The sequence below is a fragment of the Pipra filicauda genome, unplaced genomic scaffold, assembly GCF_003945595.2.
Source record: "Pipra filicauda isolate LSUMZ 115617 unplaced genomic scaffold, ASM394559v2 scaffold130_size2058158_pilon, whole genome shotgun sequence".
Classification (NCBI taxonomy): Eukaryota; Metazoa; Chordata; class Aves; order Passeriformes; family Pipridae; genus Pipra; species Pipra filicauda.
In genome coordinates, this window is record NW_024103774.1 from 1184752 (window position 1) to 1202385 (window position 17634).

General features: G+C 40.8%; 1 protein-coding gene across 4 annotated transcripts in view; it reads right to left on the reverse strand.

Moving 5' to 3' along the window:
* The window catches only part of IKZF1 (IKAROS family zinc finger 1), a 125062-nt gene that overhangs the window by 37359 nt on the left and 70069 nt on the right, over window positions 1-17634 (reverse strand). For 3 of the 4 annotated variants that reach the window (XM_039378189.1, XM_039378190.1, XM_027743641.2), the window contains one exon: window positions 10174-10293. In XM_039378189.1, coding sequence (XP_039234123.1) covers window positions 10174-10293 — 120 coding nt within the window. Of the gene's footprint in view, window positions 1-6239; window positions 6260-10173; window positions 10294-17634 lie in introns of those variants that run through there. The other variant, XM_039378191.1, reaches the window with a different exon arrangement.

A 17634-nucleotide genomic window follows, 5' to 3' on the forward strand; every position in this document is an offset into this window, starting at 1 on the left:
TTAGGTTTTTACATAGACATAAACATAGAGAAACTTGTTTTTGCAGGCACATAATTTTATGTGTGCTGATAGACACATATTTGTATGTACATATGTTATGTGTGTACATTTACACACGTAAAAGAGAGAACAGGGAATAAATGGCTCCTGTTGGCTGGAAAATACATTGCCATTTCAAAGGGCATATTAAAGAGAAGAAATTAATTACAAAAGGTTTTAGAAATTAAAAACAATTTGCATTGTCTCCTTAGCACCGAGGGCTTTATCATGTACTGTATAAATCAGTCTCACTGCACACAAGAAAGAGCTTATTAGCAATGTTTAAACTGTACAGCAAATGTACAGATTCACCAATGTGCAATTGCAGAATAAACAATATCAGACTTCTCTAGTCTGTTTTGCAAGGAGAAAAAGAATTCTACTTAATGCCACAATAAGCCTATGGTAGGATACCAATTTTACTAGGATCTACTAGCAAAGTGGTGGGAAGATTAAACAAATGTGTTACCACAACAGAGGTAATGCCTCATTACCATTATTCCTCCCTCATCTGTTTCCTGTGTTTGGCTCCAAAGCAACTGAAGTCTTTTGCTAGCATAATTATCATTTCTCATTTTTACTTCTACTTGCCATTATGTGGACAAATGGGCAGGAAGCTCAACTCCTCCCCAGAAAAGCCTAGTTCCCATTTGACTTCTAGATAAATTGTTGTAGGTCCACACCTGCAGTAGACAAAGCCCCAGTGACCACGCTGGCCATCAGGGCTTCCCCAGCTCTCCTCCAACATCCAGCCACTGGAGGTGTCAGTTACAAAATTAATTGGATTCTGGGTGGAAAAAGGACAGACAATGACTCAGAAAGGAAGGTGCCATGTCAGTGCAGAAGGGATATTCTCACTTCTTCACTTATGGTTTCAGTCTAGGAAAACAGGAGGAGTGCTCTGCTTTGGAAAGCCAGAGACATTCACAGCCTGAATTATGAATAACAGCCAGCTGGGGGGCAGGGTACAGATGGTTCATGGACAATTTGACACTTCCCTCACATAGGTGTCACATAGGTGTTTTCCCTTTGCAAATCTGGGAAAAAAATCCAAGCAGTGGGTCCCAGTCCACCCCACAATAAGGCAAATAAATTTTTATAGTGAATTCTATAGGTGCATGTGTTGTTTTCTCCTGTATAAATTCTAATATGGAAAGAACTAAAAGAATATATCTGAAACGCAGGCTCAGCACGAGGGGTGCAGGAACAGCAGCGTTCCCCAGCTGGCAGTCGCCATTTCAGTGCTAATGAAACCATCCCGCTTCAACACCAACCACTGCCACCACTTCCGAGCATTGCAACACATATTCACAGCAGGAAAAAACAGGCTCAATAAGTCAGTCCATATAATGCTGAGGTGCACAGTACTGTGAACCAGAAGACACCGATCTTCGTCCAAAAATCCCTTAAGCCGCTGTTAAAAATCAGAAAAGAAAGCTCTTAGCTTAGACAAACAAACTCAAAAACCATCAAAGATTTGTGAAGTTCAAATCCATAGTGGGGATGTTGGCTGATCACAGTTTCTTACAAATACAAGATGCTTTTAAATGATGAAATATGGAGAATTAATATTTCCTCTTCTATTAATTGCAACAGAAGCTGAAAGTGTCGGCAACTTTATTTTAAATCCACCTTTCCATTGCATTATGTTACTTAATCAGCAGGGAGGGCAAAATCATATGCAGATACTCTATTATATGAAGGAATTAGCAATTCTCTCTAAAGCTCTCAATTATTATTATTTTTTTTTTAAAGGAGGGGTCAGGGAACAAGCAAGTTCTTATATCGTTCCATAAAATAATCTAGAAGTTACTCTGGTAAGAGCCACTTCCCCAGAAGAAGCATTTCCAGGGTAAAAAAAAAAAATGGCTCATGTGAAAGTTCTCCTTACTCTTCAGTTTCTTCTCTTTTTTTTTTTTCCCCTCTTTAAACTCTGATATGTGGCTTGGAAGAGTGGAAGTTAATTCATACTGTCATATTTCTCCACTTTTGTTACATTTATTACACTTTTGGGAGAGGAGAAACAAGGGAAATGGAATGTGAACACTAAAGAGTAAAACGTGTGCCTTAACTTTTCTTTTTGGATCAGGCCCATTTTGGTTGGAAATTGAGAGTAATTCTGTGCTTGCTCTGCCATTTTTTTTTCTGCAATCCTTCATCCAATTTTTAGGTATGGATTTTGGGATGTTAAGATTGGAATCTCACATCAAAGGAGTAGGAGTTATCCACTTCCAAAATTCCTATTTTGAGCCTGTGTTGTTACTACAGCTGATGGTGAAATGATAGATTAGATATCTTCTCGGGATCTCTTTTTATGCATATAACTTAGACACCTAAATGCTTCTGAGCAACATGACCCTAAACTGCAACGGATACAAGAACTAGGCATTATTCCTAACTTCAAAATGCGTAAAAAACAAAGAAAGTGAAGCACACACCAGTGGGTTTTTTTTGGAAAACAAATTCCTTTACTAGGAGTTACGTTCCCTGCATACGCACCTTTATAACACAAAATTCACTTCCTGGGGAAGGAGGGAGAGAGAGAGCAGGAGGATGCCTCACATTGCAGGCTGCAGGTCTATCCTGCATTTAGGCTGCCGCTCTGCTCACTTGCTTGTTCAGGAAGGCAACTGGATGATGCATGACAGTTTCCAATAAGCTGTCTCTGGAAGCCAAAATCCTGGGATTCTACCTGATCCACCTTCACAAATTAACAGCTTGCTGTGGTCACACATATTCACCACAAATGACATGCTGAGGGTGAACCTGCAGTGGCTGCTATGGCGTACCTATGTCCTATATGTGGGGCAAAGCTTTTTCCTGAGAGATCCTCTTCTGAGTCTTCAAGAAACCTCATATAGTGAGCTCAATGAAAAAAGTTTGGGGATAAATCTCTGTCCTACTGCAATGCATGGTGTTTGTTCCTGGCTTTAGGACTATAGCTCCAAAAGGAGCTCTTGCATTCTCTCTCTTTGTCATAAGGGGCTTATTCTACACTGGGGAAAGCTGTGGTGGCATGGCCATGCTGTAAATCCTTCCTTGCAAATCTCAAATGTGGGGGATGCAGCCACAGTGACACTGTTTTTACACATTTCACCATGGGACAGAGCCTGGGAAGTTCACATCTGAGGGGAGAGCATCACTGCAGGTTCTCTGCAGCCAGAAACTGTCTCCTCCCAGGAGGCACCATAACAGGAGTTGAAATCACGGACATGTGAGGAGAGGCTGAACAAAACCAAAAGAGCGGCTTGTTCTGAAATGACACCTCTGTAGAGGCAGGTGGTCCCTACACCGTGCCTGACTCCAGCGGTTAAGTTTTCACTAAGGGTGCAGTTCTGAAGAGCAATTTTGGGGAATGAAAACTTGCTCAAGTGAAAAAGCAAACCTACAACAAAGAACAAGAAAGAATTAACACAGAATAGTGGGATGACTGGTGTTGGGAAGCCAATCCAACCTTTCTATACAGTCATTCCTTTAAAATAACCTGTGGTCTAGCAAGCTGTACTTACAGAGGTCTTCCCCAGCTTAAAATATGCCCACCTTCCAGCCAGAGTCTGGTATTTCTGAGTTGTGCTGCAGCCACTGCTCAGATCCTGCTAGATAATTTTAACTCCAGAGCTAGAATGGGGCTTATCTCTGAGGCACATCTCTTCTGCTCAGATAAGGAGAACTTCCTCTCACTGCAGATTAGATCTGCAGGCTCAGTCTCAGTACCTAAAGCCACACAGCTAAACACACTGCATTTCTCCATTTCAAACAATGCTTGCCACTCAACACTGAAGAAACAAAACTTGCACAGTTCCCAGGCTTTCCCTGACTTTTGCACTGATGTTCCTCCTTCTGAAAATATAGCAGTACCCAGGAGGTGTTCATGAAATTGGCTGCAGCTCCACAAGCTTCACAGCTCTGGAGAAAAAAGGGAAAAAACCCCAATAGCTTCACCAACTACTGCAACATCATGTTGTCACACAGTGGCAACACAGATCATACTACCGCCAAATTGGCAAGGAGTAAATAAATTCCTCACAAAACTAAACAGAAATCACTGGAAACATATAACTCTTTTTAGGGTCAATTCTGTTCTCAAGCAATGATTTCGTCATTGCTATAGTTGCATCAAAGGACAAATTTTTATGTGCCTGCTTATGCAGTGGCTCTGCCCTGGCTTTGAATGGGTGAGAGGACTGCAGTAATAAAGCACAGCCTTCGCTGGGGCTGTGGTGGCTCTGTTTTTCAGGCTGGCTCACTCTCCCTTCCAGAAACGACTTCCCAGTTTGTTGTGAAAATGTTCACCTTTCATTACTTGCAGCAATCATTTTTAAATTTGATAAAGGAATCCACCTTCACTAAGCGGGCTGGTTTCCACTCTCCTTGTGAAAATTTGTGCACGTTTTTCTAAGTCTCTGATCATTACATAGATCAGAGCTTGTCTCTGGCTTGACAGCAAATTCCCAATGGACCCATGTACCTGGGTCTTCTGCACCTCACTCTAGCACACTGTTTCACACTATGCACATGCAAAACAAACCTTTGAAGGCTGGTATATAGCATATATCCTGTACAGCACATGTAAGGGCATTAATGAAATTTTACACGCCTTTTCCTACTAAACCACCCCCATCCTCCTCTATACAAATCTCCAGATGAGTTTTGCAGACAAAATGAAAATAATCCTGACAGAAATATCTCCTGCATTCCCCTTAAAAACAGGTAAGTCATACTGGCAGGCTCTCAGAGCATGCAGTACCAGTCTATACTGGAAAATGTTACTCCGGGGTTAGAAATAGGGGCTTCAGACCAAACAAGAGGGGAGATTCCCAACTTCTCTATTTTTAAAAGTTCCTAAAATATTTTAACTACGAGTTTTTCAATTCCTTCAGAAGCCTCAGTTGGACTTTCAAGCTCTGTTTCATTGAGGAGGGTTAAAGACAATTCTTAAAGCCATTAGGGCTACATCAGGTGAGACAGCAACTCTCACCAATTATTTACAAAGGCTCATCAGCTTCTACCCACTTTCATACCTTAAAGCAGCAGAGATGTTCACCTGAAACCTGAGCAAGTAAAAATATCACACAGCCCTCCAGGTTACTTTAGCTCTCTGAATTTAGTTCTCTGAACGTCCACATGCACACATGCCACATTGCATTTTATTATTCTCGCACAACACACTGCCTTCATAGCCACTGGCTTCCCACAGGAGTGTGCAAAGACATTTAGCTCCACAGTCTTTTTCCTCAGCCCCTTTCCCTGCCTCACAGAATTACCGGGCAGCAGTGAGCTGGACCTGTCTAAACCACCGGACCAATTTTGCAAGCCAGGGTGTGGGCACTTCTCCTTTTTTCTTTTCTCCCCTTTCCCCTCTGTCTGCAGCCTTTCCACACTTTTACTCTGTCTCCACCCAGCTGTGTGTGAGTTGCAGCAGATTTATGTAATGGCAAGCTCTTGTGGTTGCCTGGTGGCCCCTCAGCAAAGCTTGTGTCCGTGCTCTCAAATGACTGAGCTCCTTTTAAGGAAATAAAGCACCAAAGCTGCTCAGAATGGAGACACTTTCCTGCACTAGTAACTAGCTACTCATGCAGGTTACCACCTCTGAATGCCCATGGCTGGGAGGGAAGATCCCTGGGTTGAAGACAATGCCAGGGTTCCAGTGATGCCAGGCACTGAAGCCTGCAGCTATAAAGGCTTCTGTTTCAAAAACTGGATTGTGGCAGGGAGGTAACATCATCACTTGATATTTCCCCCTGGAGGAGAAAAATGTCAAAAAAGCACTTTCCTTTTACTGTCTCTTCCCATACTAGTATCCTTTATTTTAAACAAATAGAATTTATAATTTCATAAAAATCTGATCTGTTTTCTATTGATGTCTAAGTTCACCTTGACTTATTACTTTGGACATTCTCTGTCAGTTGTACAAGTTTCAATCTAATTTGGTGAGATTACTTCTCCCCACCTCTGAAAAATAAGATCTGTAGACATTGTATATTCCAGGTCCAGACTCTCATCTGTGACAATGGTGGTAACCCTTTGCTTCTGTTTTGGAAGTTTATGGTCACCTGCAGCCTCAGACAGCTGTCTGTGCAGAAACAGTGAGCCCACAGCCTCTTTTTGAGGCCACTAACACTGTGAGATGGGTTTTTGTCTTTTACCCAGTGATGGCCAGCTCTACATGGGCAGTTATGGATAAAGAAGGTACTGCCTACCTTCCTAGGCAAATGCCACCACTGCAGCAAATGGCTCTTTCTCCATTAAGTAGGGTCCAATCCACAGCCCACTGAATCATTAACTTTCCACACATGGATCAGGATACAGTCTCAGAGCACAAACAGACCTAAATTTCAACTGTCTACCACATAGAGGATGTTCAGCACCGATCATCCACAAAAGGTGCACACAATGTTTAACCTGAAACTTGAATGGAGACAGTAAGAATCATCAGACAATATTTCAAATAGGTTAGCATGGGAAATAGCACTGTCCGAAATAGGCAACAAAGCACTAATTCTTAATGGAATGGAATTGCAGTGGGATGTGTATTTCTAAATAACTCAGACCAAAATTTTGAAATGTTATTTAGGAGAGATGGTAAAACACAGTCTCTAGTGCCTTAAAGAGCTGTGAAAATCAGCTGTGCTGAAAACATTCCCTGTGTTTTCTAGAGAAACTAAATGTAGAGCAGGTGAGTGAGAAGAATAAAAAGAAAATAATAAAAAAAAGTTACAGGTGCCAGATCTGGGGTGGAGAATAGGACCAAGAAGGAAGAAGATCTATTGGACAGAGCAGCAGAAATTAAGCTTGCAGGAGGAAGCTGCTCAACACATAGTGGCATTCTGGGGGTTACAACATTAAAGTCATAGCAAGCTCATCAAGGAAATGAGCAGTGATCAGAACAAGTCTTTCAATGTGTTTCTGCTTTGCTGTGCTACTTGAGGTTTATTACTAGAAATAGTTGATGACTTTACTTCCGTAAATTACCTTCTCACACTTGCTAATCATTTTTGCATTGATCAGAAGCAACCCATGTCTTGGGTGATCCCCTGTCTGGGGACACAAGTCAATACATACATTTCATGAACCTCTGGATACCTCCCTCCAGTCATTTTAAGTGAGAACTCAAAAACTGAAGGCACCCAATAAAATCTGGCAAGTGAATGGAAGACTTCCAACATCATTCCCAGAGCAGGAGAGATATTTCAATCAATTCTCTCTATCAGCTCTATAGTACCACGTTCAAGTCTCGTTACAGGTTTGGAAGAATCATGAAAGGAGATTTTTGAAAACACATGGAGGAGCTAAGGCCTATCTTTCTTTTCTAAAAATAGCTTATTTCCCCTAATCTTTGACTTTTAAAATGCTAAATTGATGAAAAAGGTAGTTAAACTTTTGATTCCAGGGTTAAAGATTTCATGAAGTGTTACTGATAATTCAAGTAAGCAAATGGTCATTTGAACATTTCTATCTCACAGGCTGTTTAAAATTAACAACAGAATTCTCACCTAATTTTAGTAGGATGAGGTAAACACTTACTCTTTTCATTTAATAAACTTGCAATTTCCATTGTTACCTCTACAGTACTACATGTACAAAAAAGTCCCTCAGAATGTAGACGTTCTCCTCCATAAATGTCTGACTCAAATTCCTTGGTGCATGCTGTTGATCTCTCAGGGTCTTACAGCATGGACAGTTGATCTCTCAGGGTCTTACAGATTAAGTGAGATGCACTGAAAATCCTATGTTAAAATACATCAAAATTCATAGGGATTCCCTTTTGATGAAGAAAACAGATAGGACATTAGGAAAGTAATATAGAGAAAAACTGTTGCCTGGCCAGTCAGTTATCACAGGCCACAGTCTATCTCCCACCCACAAGATATACATCTATAATATCAGTGGGTCCTTACATTACTCTCCTGTCTATCTTTCATTCTTCAAACTACTTTTTCATCCTTTTCTACTTAAGTTTGTTGATAAATAGAGGTGATAAACTGTTCTTGGGACTTAGAGACAATAGTGTTGCACTAAACATCAAGCCTGTCTACACTGCCAAGCCACTGCCTACATAAAAAGACAGTCTCCTTCATCCCTAATGCAGCTATGGAATCATGCAGGCCAAACACCACTCCTAAGGCATTGATTTATTCCTAAGGGATTTTCTTTTGATGAAGACCCAGAATGGGCATAGCAATCACATGGCTCCTGATATGATTGGGGCATGTGTTCAGATCCTCTTTGTAAAACCAAAGAATTAATTTTTTCAGTAGACTCTTTTCAGAAAGTTAGTTTAGGGCTAGAAAAAAGGAGCAGTAGAAATAAAGGTTGTATGCAGCTTTCCAGAAAAGACAAACATTGCAAGAAATGCAGTTGATACCTACAGATCATCCATAAAACAGAGTATTGTGTCTGTTTACTATGTTCAATAAGACATCACTACAAGATGTAACCCTTGTAAACAAAAGAGCTAAGGGGTAGAGAAAGCGGCTGTAGAAAAAACGTTGAAGACAGGACATGGAAAATCTAATTTACTGCTTACTAATGAGAACAACAGATAGAACTTATCATATTTAGGACACTAAAGTTATTACAGTAACTTCTAATATGTATTTATATCGCTATATGATTGAACTGTTGAAAGAATCATGACATCATCAGCAAATAAAAAGTTTGACTTTTGTGAAGTAAAGAAAATTCAATGCAATCAAAATTCCTGTTTGTTTGGGTTTGAACAAAGAACTTAAAAAATTATTACTATTTTTTAAATTAAGGCTTAAATATTTTGTTGGGTTTAGTTACTGTGAGAGAAAGGAGACTTAACTCTTTTTATTGAGTTGATATGCAAGCAGTTAAGGCAAGATTTTGTCCAAAGATCTTCGGACTGAAAAACAAAGCACTAGGTAAGTGATCAGGCTATTTAAAAGCATTTTTAAAAATGAATTTGTTCATAAGGTATGTCAGTATACATGTAGGAGCTGAACATTGTGCTCAGATTTTTGGTAAGAGGGGATCAAGTGGTAAATAAAGTGAAGATGCATAAGATGCTTCTCTACTAGTCATTGCTGAAGTTTGGGAGCAGGTTCTATCCCTAATGCTGAAACCATCCTGCTGTATTACCTTCAGTTGGTTATTTTGCCTTCTGTGCCTCCCTTCCCACCTAACATCCTTTACTGGACTTCCTTAGACAATAAACATTTGAAGGCAATTGCAATCTTTCTATAAAAAGTCTTCCACTTTGACACTCATTCTTACAATAGGAATGTAAAAATGATGAGCAATACTTTTATTTGTGGACAAACTAATGTATTTTGATAGTCACTCCATTCCAGAAATATTTTTATCATATTGGGCATTGATCACAGCATTCTGGGAGTCAGTATGCTTTTCTTTTTTCCCCTTTTTCTTACCCCTCCCCCCACTAGTAAACAAGCATGGTGCTCAAGTTATATCATTTAGTCTTTTTTAATGCACTACGTGTGAATGGATGCACACATTAGTCATTGCTAGTCCTTGGTGTGGAATCTGGGATCTCTAAGAAGAATCAGCATTTTGCACAATCATCTATGGACAATAATTTATTTTAACCCAACAGATTTTATCAATTGTGGATTTTTACCTAGTAGAGCAAAATCCAAGTGTTTTCTAAAGTACTGGCAGGCAAAAAAATCAAGGGTAAATGAAGATTCAATATTGGAATCTGAAACATACGAATATTATGTGTGTTCTAATGTGGCATTTCTGGAGAAATCTGAATAGCAGATAACATTCAAGATAACATTCAAACTAATAATAATAATGAAAATATCTGAGAGTTTAGTGAATTTTTATCAAATCTGAGTTCCAATAATTTTGACCTGGAATAACGTATTTAATTCCATTTCCGAGGCAAAATGGAATATCTTTCCTGGAGAGAATTTTATACAACCAGTCATGCTTTAGAAAGAAGATAAATAGTAGGATCTTTGTAACTCCTCTGTGGATGAAGATGCCTTTCCCAAAGAAAAGGTTGCACAAAAAACACTAAGCACCTTAGCAAGACAAAAAGGCACAGGACCTCCCTATATACCAGCTTGTTCTACAGTACTTTAACATTATCTACTATATTATCTACTCGTAATTCTTATCAGAGTGGACTTGTCATCTTACCCAAGATTCTGTCACTCTTAGAACTCTGTTGTCCTCCAGTACTAGTTGAAAGGTCCTCTGGCACAGGCATAGGTTCATCTGGATCATCTGGGACATCACTAATTGGAGGACTTTCCTTTCCTAGTAGTGAAGAAAGTAGCATCAATTAGTCATCAGAGTAGCCTCATTTTCAAATGTTACCTTAAGAGGAACCACAAAACAAATAAAACTTAACAAAAAACCCTAAACACTATCTAAAGCATGATATTCTTAGGACCAAAACCTACTCTCCTGCAGAGAAAACTTTTTATGAGTACAGGGGAATTATATTTGTGAAAAGAATGCATGCCAATATCTCTTCCAAATTTACTGAAGGCTGGACACACAGTTATCAGCCTTACCATTTTGGATATTTGTAAGACACAGGTATGTTCTCCAGCTGCTACATTCAGAAGATCCAGTTTAGCCAATGCAGACTGACAGATTAAAAACATTATCAAATGGACATCCTTTGTAAAAAATTTTCTTTCTTCCACAAGTGCTCCTTGAAAGCATACTCAGATTTGCTTCAAAGACATAGTGAAGTCTAACCTACAAGTATTCTGAGGCTCCAAAAGAACTACCCCAAAAGTAAAATTTTATCTTCAAATAAAAATTCAACTACAACTTCAGCAAGCTTCACCAACACCCACAGATCAAGCTTTGGCTGGTCCTTGTGATTAAAAGCAGTGAAGTGCCTGTAGCTCCCAGGATTTCTTAAAACATGAACAGAGTTCATTCAACACATGACTTCGAGGGTTTTACTGTCTTTTATTTGCAAAGAGGAAACAAATCCCAATATTTTGTGTACACAAGGTTTTGCAGAGGAAAACAGTTTGGTGTTTTAATGTATAGCAAGTATTGTGGAACTGTTTTAGTGCTGAAAAGTAAGAAAAAGAACTCTTTTGCTAAGTACTGCACTTCCAGAAATGGTGATGTTTCCTGGTTCCACTCTCAGTCACAGCACACATGTCCTGCCTACAGTAATATCCCTGTCTTGCAGACCTTCTTTTAAAATTACTAACAAAAGCACCCCTTGGAAACAATTACCAAAAGAATTATCTAAGTGATAATTATCTAAGTGATCAGTTTCATTTACTATTACTAAAAGGCTGGTCTTTGCATTAATAGCAAGGAATAGAACAGGCCCAGAGCAGGATTTGAACTCAGTAATGTTCACATAAGACCCTTGTCTCCAAAAAGGAGATGTTACCAAATTACATTGAAGCAATCTGTTAGATGTCCCGTGGCAATCGGCACACCAGCAAGGGCAGTAATTTCATGGCACAAAGCCCTAGCAAATTAGTGGTTTTTCTCCTAATAAGAATTCCCTCATTAAAACACAAACGTAAATTAAATCTGAAGATACTTATCAGAAAAGGAAAAACTGAAGAAAATATAGCTTACTTAAGTGACAGTAGTTTAGTGATGCCAGTTATGGACTTGATCTGAATGAAGCTAATAGTTTCCTCCCAACTGGATGGAGCAAAAAAGAAAGCATTGTGCTTTCTGATCTATACTGATCACAATGGTGGGAAATGACAGGTAGGTTCAAGTAGTCTTCCAAATGAGTTGTTTTGGCTTGTTTGCACAAATCTACATTTAAACGAATGATAAGAGTATTTGACTGCACTTCTTAATGACATACCTATCAAACTGTGGAATAATCTCTGAGTGGGAGTGTTGAGAGTGGCATCAGGTGAGCCATCTAAAACTGCAGCCAGAAGGACTCAAGGGTAATGAAGAAACAGTACTGCACTGGCAGAAGGACTAACTAGGGGATTTCATAAGGTCCTCCCATATCCAGCTTCTGTGGGGTATTCTTAAATGGGCAAAATCACACCCACTGGATGCAAGTGTAAGAGCAAAGGTGGGGTGCATAAATGGAAAAGAGGGAATATGAATGTTACAGCAAAGGAAAGTAAAAGCAGAAAGTAAGTTCTTTAAAACAGTTTTTGCCATTTACCGTTTAGCTCCTTACTCAGTTATTTCTGTAGTTTTCTGGGATGTAAGGAACTTATAGAACTACCAGCAATTTTCCAACACAAGTCCTATCCTGCCAAGCTGAGGTATCTGTTACAGATAGGATGGATGGGAGGAAAGACAGCTGAAATCTTTCAGTTTGTTCAACACATTTTCCAGCACACAGTAAAAAAAAAAAAAATCCCCACAAGTTTAATGGGAGGGTAAGTGGCAGCCTGGCAGCTCTCTTCACACTATATGTGGGTTAAGGAAATTTGTTAAAAACTAACAGTATCCAAAAGCCACCTGCATCTTCCAAGGATCAAACTGTGCTCCCAGTTACAACAACAGAAGCTGATGCTTTGACTTAGACTAAGAACATTTACCTTAAAAACCTGAAGATTTTTTTTGGTTACAAACCAATATAAACTCATAACATCAGACGTATGAGATAACAATAGAGAGCAAACAAAATAAAATATTTCTTAGTGTGTCATTAGGTGTCCTACAATATGCAGGTGTAGTGGGTTTCTGTGGCTGGGTTTGGTAGCAGGGGTGGGGGTAGGGGCTACAGGGGTGGCTTTCTGTTAGAAGCTGCTAGAAGCTTCCCCTGTTCGATGGAGCCAATGCTAGCCAGTTCCAGGATGGACTTCCTGACACTGGCCAAGGCCTCTGTGATAACATATTTAAGAACAGAAGGTTGTGGTGCAGAAAGAATTCCAGCCAGGGAAGAGCGGAATGAGAACACGGGAACAAAAATGCAGACACCAAGGTCAGTGCAGAAGGAGGGGCAGGAGGTGCTCCAGGCACCAGAGTTGAGGCCCCTTCAGCCCGTGGTGCAGACCATGGTGGAGCAGCTGTGCCCCTGAGCCCATGGAGGACTGTCAGGGTGCAGAGACCCACCTGCAGCCCGTGGAGAAGCCCATGCTGGAGCAGGTGGATGCATGAAGGAGGCTGTGACCCTGTGGGAGGCCCAAGATGGAGCAGGGTCCTGCTGGAGACCTGCAGCCCATGGAGAGGGAAGCCCATGCTGGAGCAGGTTTTTCCTGGGTAGGACTTGGGGCCCCTGTGCGAGACCCACGGCAGTACAGCTCATTTGTGAAGGACTGCACCCCATGGAGGAGTGACCCACGGGACAGCAGTTTGGGAAGAACTGCTGCCCGAGGGATGGACTCACGGCAGAGAGGTCCATCAAGGACTGTCTCCCATGGGAGGGACCCCACGGGAGCAGGGGAAGGACTCCTCTCCCTGGGCAGCGGCAGAAACGACAACTGACCGCAACCCCCATTTCCGTCCCCCTGCACCGCTGGGGGGGGAGAAGGAAGAACATGGAAGGAAGGAGGGGTGGGGGGAAGGTGTTTTTAAGATTGTTTTATTTCTCACTCTTTGGCTCTTACCCTGTTAGTAATAAATTCAAGTACTATCCCCACTTTGAGTCTGCTTTGCCCGTGAAGGTAATCAGTAAGTGACCTCTCCCAGCTGTTATCTCAACTCATGAATCCTTAGCTGTTTTTTTTTTCTCTCCTCTGTCCAGTTACAGAGGGAGAGTGAGAGAGTGGCTTTAGTGGGTACCTGGCATCAAGCCAGTGCCAACCCACTACAACAGGTTAAGTAGGATGCTTTGAAGATAAGTCAAATAAATCTTTTTGGAAGAGAAACCTGTTAGCGGACAACTACTTTTGCAGTGGTGAACTCTTTGGTTCACTAAACAGGTATCAGTCTTAAACTTGTAAAATTAATAGGCATTTGCCCAGGTGGCATGAATTAGACTAGTCTCATGAACTTGATGGGGCAGGAGCCGGAGATCAGGTATTCTTCCCTCTTTGCAGGAGACTGCAGTTAAGAAAACTCAGTAAACTTGACTTTAATGAGCCATTTAATATAATTTGATTTCTTGTCACACATGATTGAGAAATCCTTACATGCAAAAAGACAGAGTAAAAATAGTGAATTTAAAATAGATCCATTTATTGTGTCTTGGATTCTAGAGCATCGTATTTGCATTTCATGCCTTAACTACATCTAAATCATTACACCATGGTAAGTTCACTACTGCATGGCAATCTTACAGATGTGCAATCCCACTAACATTGTTTTGCCAATGAATTTAGAATTGCAAAGGGGGTGGGGCAAGGGATGGAATGCTTTCCCATTTAATTTCTGACAGGTATGCCCAGAACAATAACTGATCGAAGGAAAAGGAGCTCAAAAAACCGCAACACCTAGTGGCCAGTACTGGGGAAAATTATTAAATTAGAGGGAAGTGAAGTATAAACATCACAATCTGATCTTGTATGGAGGGGGTGTTTTTGGTTTTGGGGTTTTCATTTTTGTTTTTGTTTTTTCTAATTACTTATTAGAAAGAGCCATCTTATCTATAGAGTTGAAGTTCTGTTTCTGGCACTGCTACTGATTTGTGGTGCTCTTGGTTACTTCATAAATGGGGACAACTTCAATTGCAGTCTGTATCAAACATTCCTTCAATTCAGCCTGCATCTCTGAAAGACAGTCCCAGATTTCCAAATACTGCCATTTCTGTATTAAAATAGTCGGAGAAGAGCCTATCCCTAACAACAGTGTCTGGTAAGACACTCAACTTCTCTCTATTTGAGTTTCCTCATCTCTGCCCCAGAAATAAAGTTGAAGACATAAGGAAAGAGAGGAAGGGAAAAAAGTGCCCAATCCAGTAAGGTTTTAGCATCCTTTATTTCTGTCCAAGTCCATAGACCGATGTTCGTTTAACACCTCCATCCAGTTCTGAGAGCAATTTGGTTCATACCAGGATGGTGCTGGTTGTGTTACCACTGTTGAAAAAAAAAAAAAGCCAGGGCAGATTTCCTATAGAAATCTCTATCCTGCCACAAACTAACCTTGGGTGTACTTAATATCGAAGGTTGTTTCCCATGGAAACACTAGAATCACTGGAGAAATCCTGCAAGAAAAGCAACATAGAATTTTTCTGGATGAGAGTCACAACCCATTTCACATCTCCTTTTCACTGACAGAAACTTAAATCTCCAGTGATGAGAAGAGAGCCACTGCAATGGGAGCCAGGCTCTCAGGTGGCAGACACCAGCCCAGGATACACTCATTTCCACCTTTCCAGGACCTATCAAGAACATCAAATGCAAAACTCTTCTTCCTGCTTTTGCAGAGCCCAGCCCAGCCTGGTTCATGGTAGGGGATCTTTTAATGTTAGATGTGGAAACATTTGTACCGCTTTTTCACCTTCCTTAACTGTTAGGCCCTAGAACTGAGAAAAAAAAAAAAAAGACAAAAAGGCAGGAAAAATACTGCTTGTTAAGTGAGATATTATCTGTGTTTTCTGACTCTTGTGTATGGGTGCCGGATACCGTTTGGTTAAATGTATGTCAGTTCTCTCCTCATTTCAGAACTGCAACTGCTTGCCTCATGAAATATCGCTTTCAGGAGAAAAATAAAAAGTGTGAACTCTGTATTAGTCACACAGTATTTCAGTTCCTCTAGGAGTCAGCCATGCCTGAATTCCCAGAGGCGGGAATGCCAGTGTGCACGTAGGGTTTGGCTCGCTCACACTAGTTTTATTCTGTCTTGGCCCAGCAGGTCCCTGCCACACCTGAGTCAGCTGCAGCTGCGTAAAGCACACGGCTGCAAGACACCACTGAGGACATTGTTTCTAGAGAGCTGTTTCACTTCTGGGTTAAAAAACAAAATGCCCCAAAGAAACCCACCAAACCAAATGTATTTTTTAATTTGAAAAAAAACCAAAAACACAACCAAGTGTGCTAGTGAACCAAGCTACCTAATTCCATGGGCCCAGAGAGTAAGTTACACCTGATAAGCATTACTCATAGAACAGGAAAAATAAATAAAAGCATTTTAAAGCTGACAAGACAAAAAATCTCACACTCCTGAAACTGTGCAATTGTTTGACTGGTTCCCTTGTAATACAAGGAAGCCTCCCAGAAGCATGTAGAACCCCAGGAGAAGACAAGGGGGAAAACTTTCTGGATTCACCAGCCTATAAGAAAGAAGTAGGAAACATCCCTGTAGCTTCAGATCCTTCTCTTTTGAGGTCTAGTAAGAGCTTACAAGGAGCCAGTATCTGTGGAACCTAATCTGACAAGCACTAAACGTTGAATTCACAGACTACTCATATCATAAATGAAAGTAAATTAGCAAATTCTTTCTTTGGCCAGTTGTTCACAAATCCAGCTAACGACCCAATGCAACTCACAGCCTCTGCTCACAGAAAGTACCAGATGTTCAGCGGCAGAAATGGCAGGAAGAGTTCAAAGCTGACTTTTTTTTCCCTTTAATCTGTTTGTGTAGGTCTACCTCTTATCAGAGGTAACTTTCTTTTTCAAGAAAATCCTCTCTCATCACAGAATAGTACTATTGCAGGATATGCTAGAAAAGCTACAAGGCACAGCAAAGTACTACACTGGTTCAAATCATGCAAAACTTTGAGAGCTACAAATTATATACACAGATATACATCTATTACGTATATATTTATATACACACAAGCACTCAAAATGGCAAAGTTTCTTGCAAGTCTTCTCTGTCAAGGGAGAAGTAGACCACAAGGAAGGCAAAGTGTTTGACCTTCTAATGCACTCCTTGACTCAAGGCAGCATCTCCCACACTGCTCCTCTCTATGTCAAAACAAAAAAAAAGCAACTCTAGTAAGAAATAGCAGGTGTGGAGCTCAAATTCACATTGTTGTGAAGAGTACCACAACAGTTAGGTGTGGGTATCCAGGGTAGTTTTGCTGCTGCAGAGGAAGAGGAGGTCAGCGCTCCTGCCCTAAGGAGCTCACGCAAGCAGGAAAGGGTTTCTGCAGCAGGCAGAGGAGCTGGACCTGAACCATGGTGCCTCTCACTGCTCTGAGCAGATCCACAGCGCATAAAGGATTAAAACCCCACTGCTTTGTCTGCTAGGGCCACACAGGTTTCAAGCACGCATGCATAGGACAGGTTTTATTTCATTTACAAGTTTGTTCAGCACGCAACAAAACGGTAATGTGTAAGTATATCCAAAATATACATGATTTAAAATTGGTTACCTGAGGAGGGGAGTGCAACATGCCTCCACAGGGCTGACTAGGAATGACTTCCCTACGATAAATGTAACTGGTAATCTTCTGTTGGCATGAAAGATTATTCTATTGCTGCTCTTTCAGACAGAATATGTGTCTGATTTTCAATTCTCAGACGAGATTAAAAGTCCTCGGTTCAAATTTTTGACAAACCTTCCCAAAATTTTTAGAAAGGAGGAAGTAAAAAAAAAAAAGAGAGAGAGGGAAAGAAAATTGTATCTGTATATTTCAGGAAAACCCAGTGACCTAATCACCCACACTGTACCCAGACCTTGATGAGCTACCTAGCTATATATACCTGGAGGGTCCACCTATAGCTGGACCCTCGAAGTCTTGAGCCAGCAGTGCCCAAGAGCTGCCTCTTAAGAAAAAGTTGCATGCCCAGGTGCCTGCCATGAGTG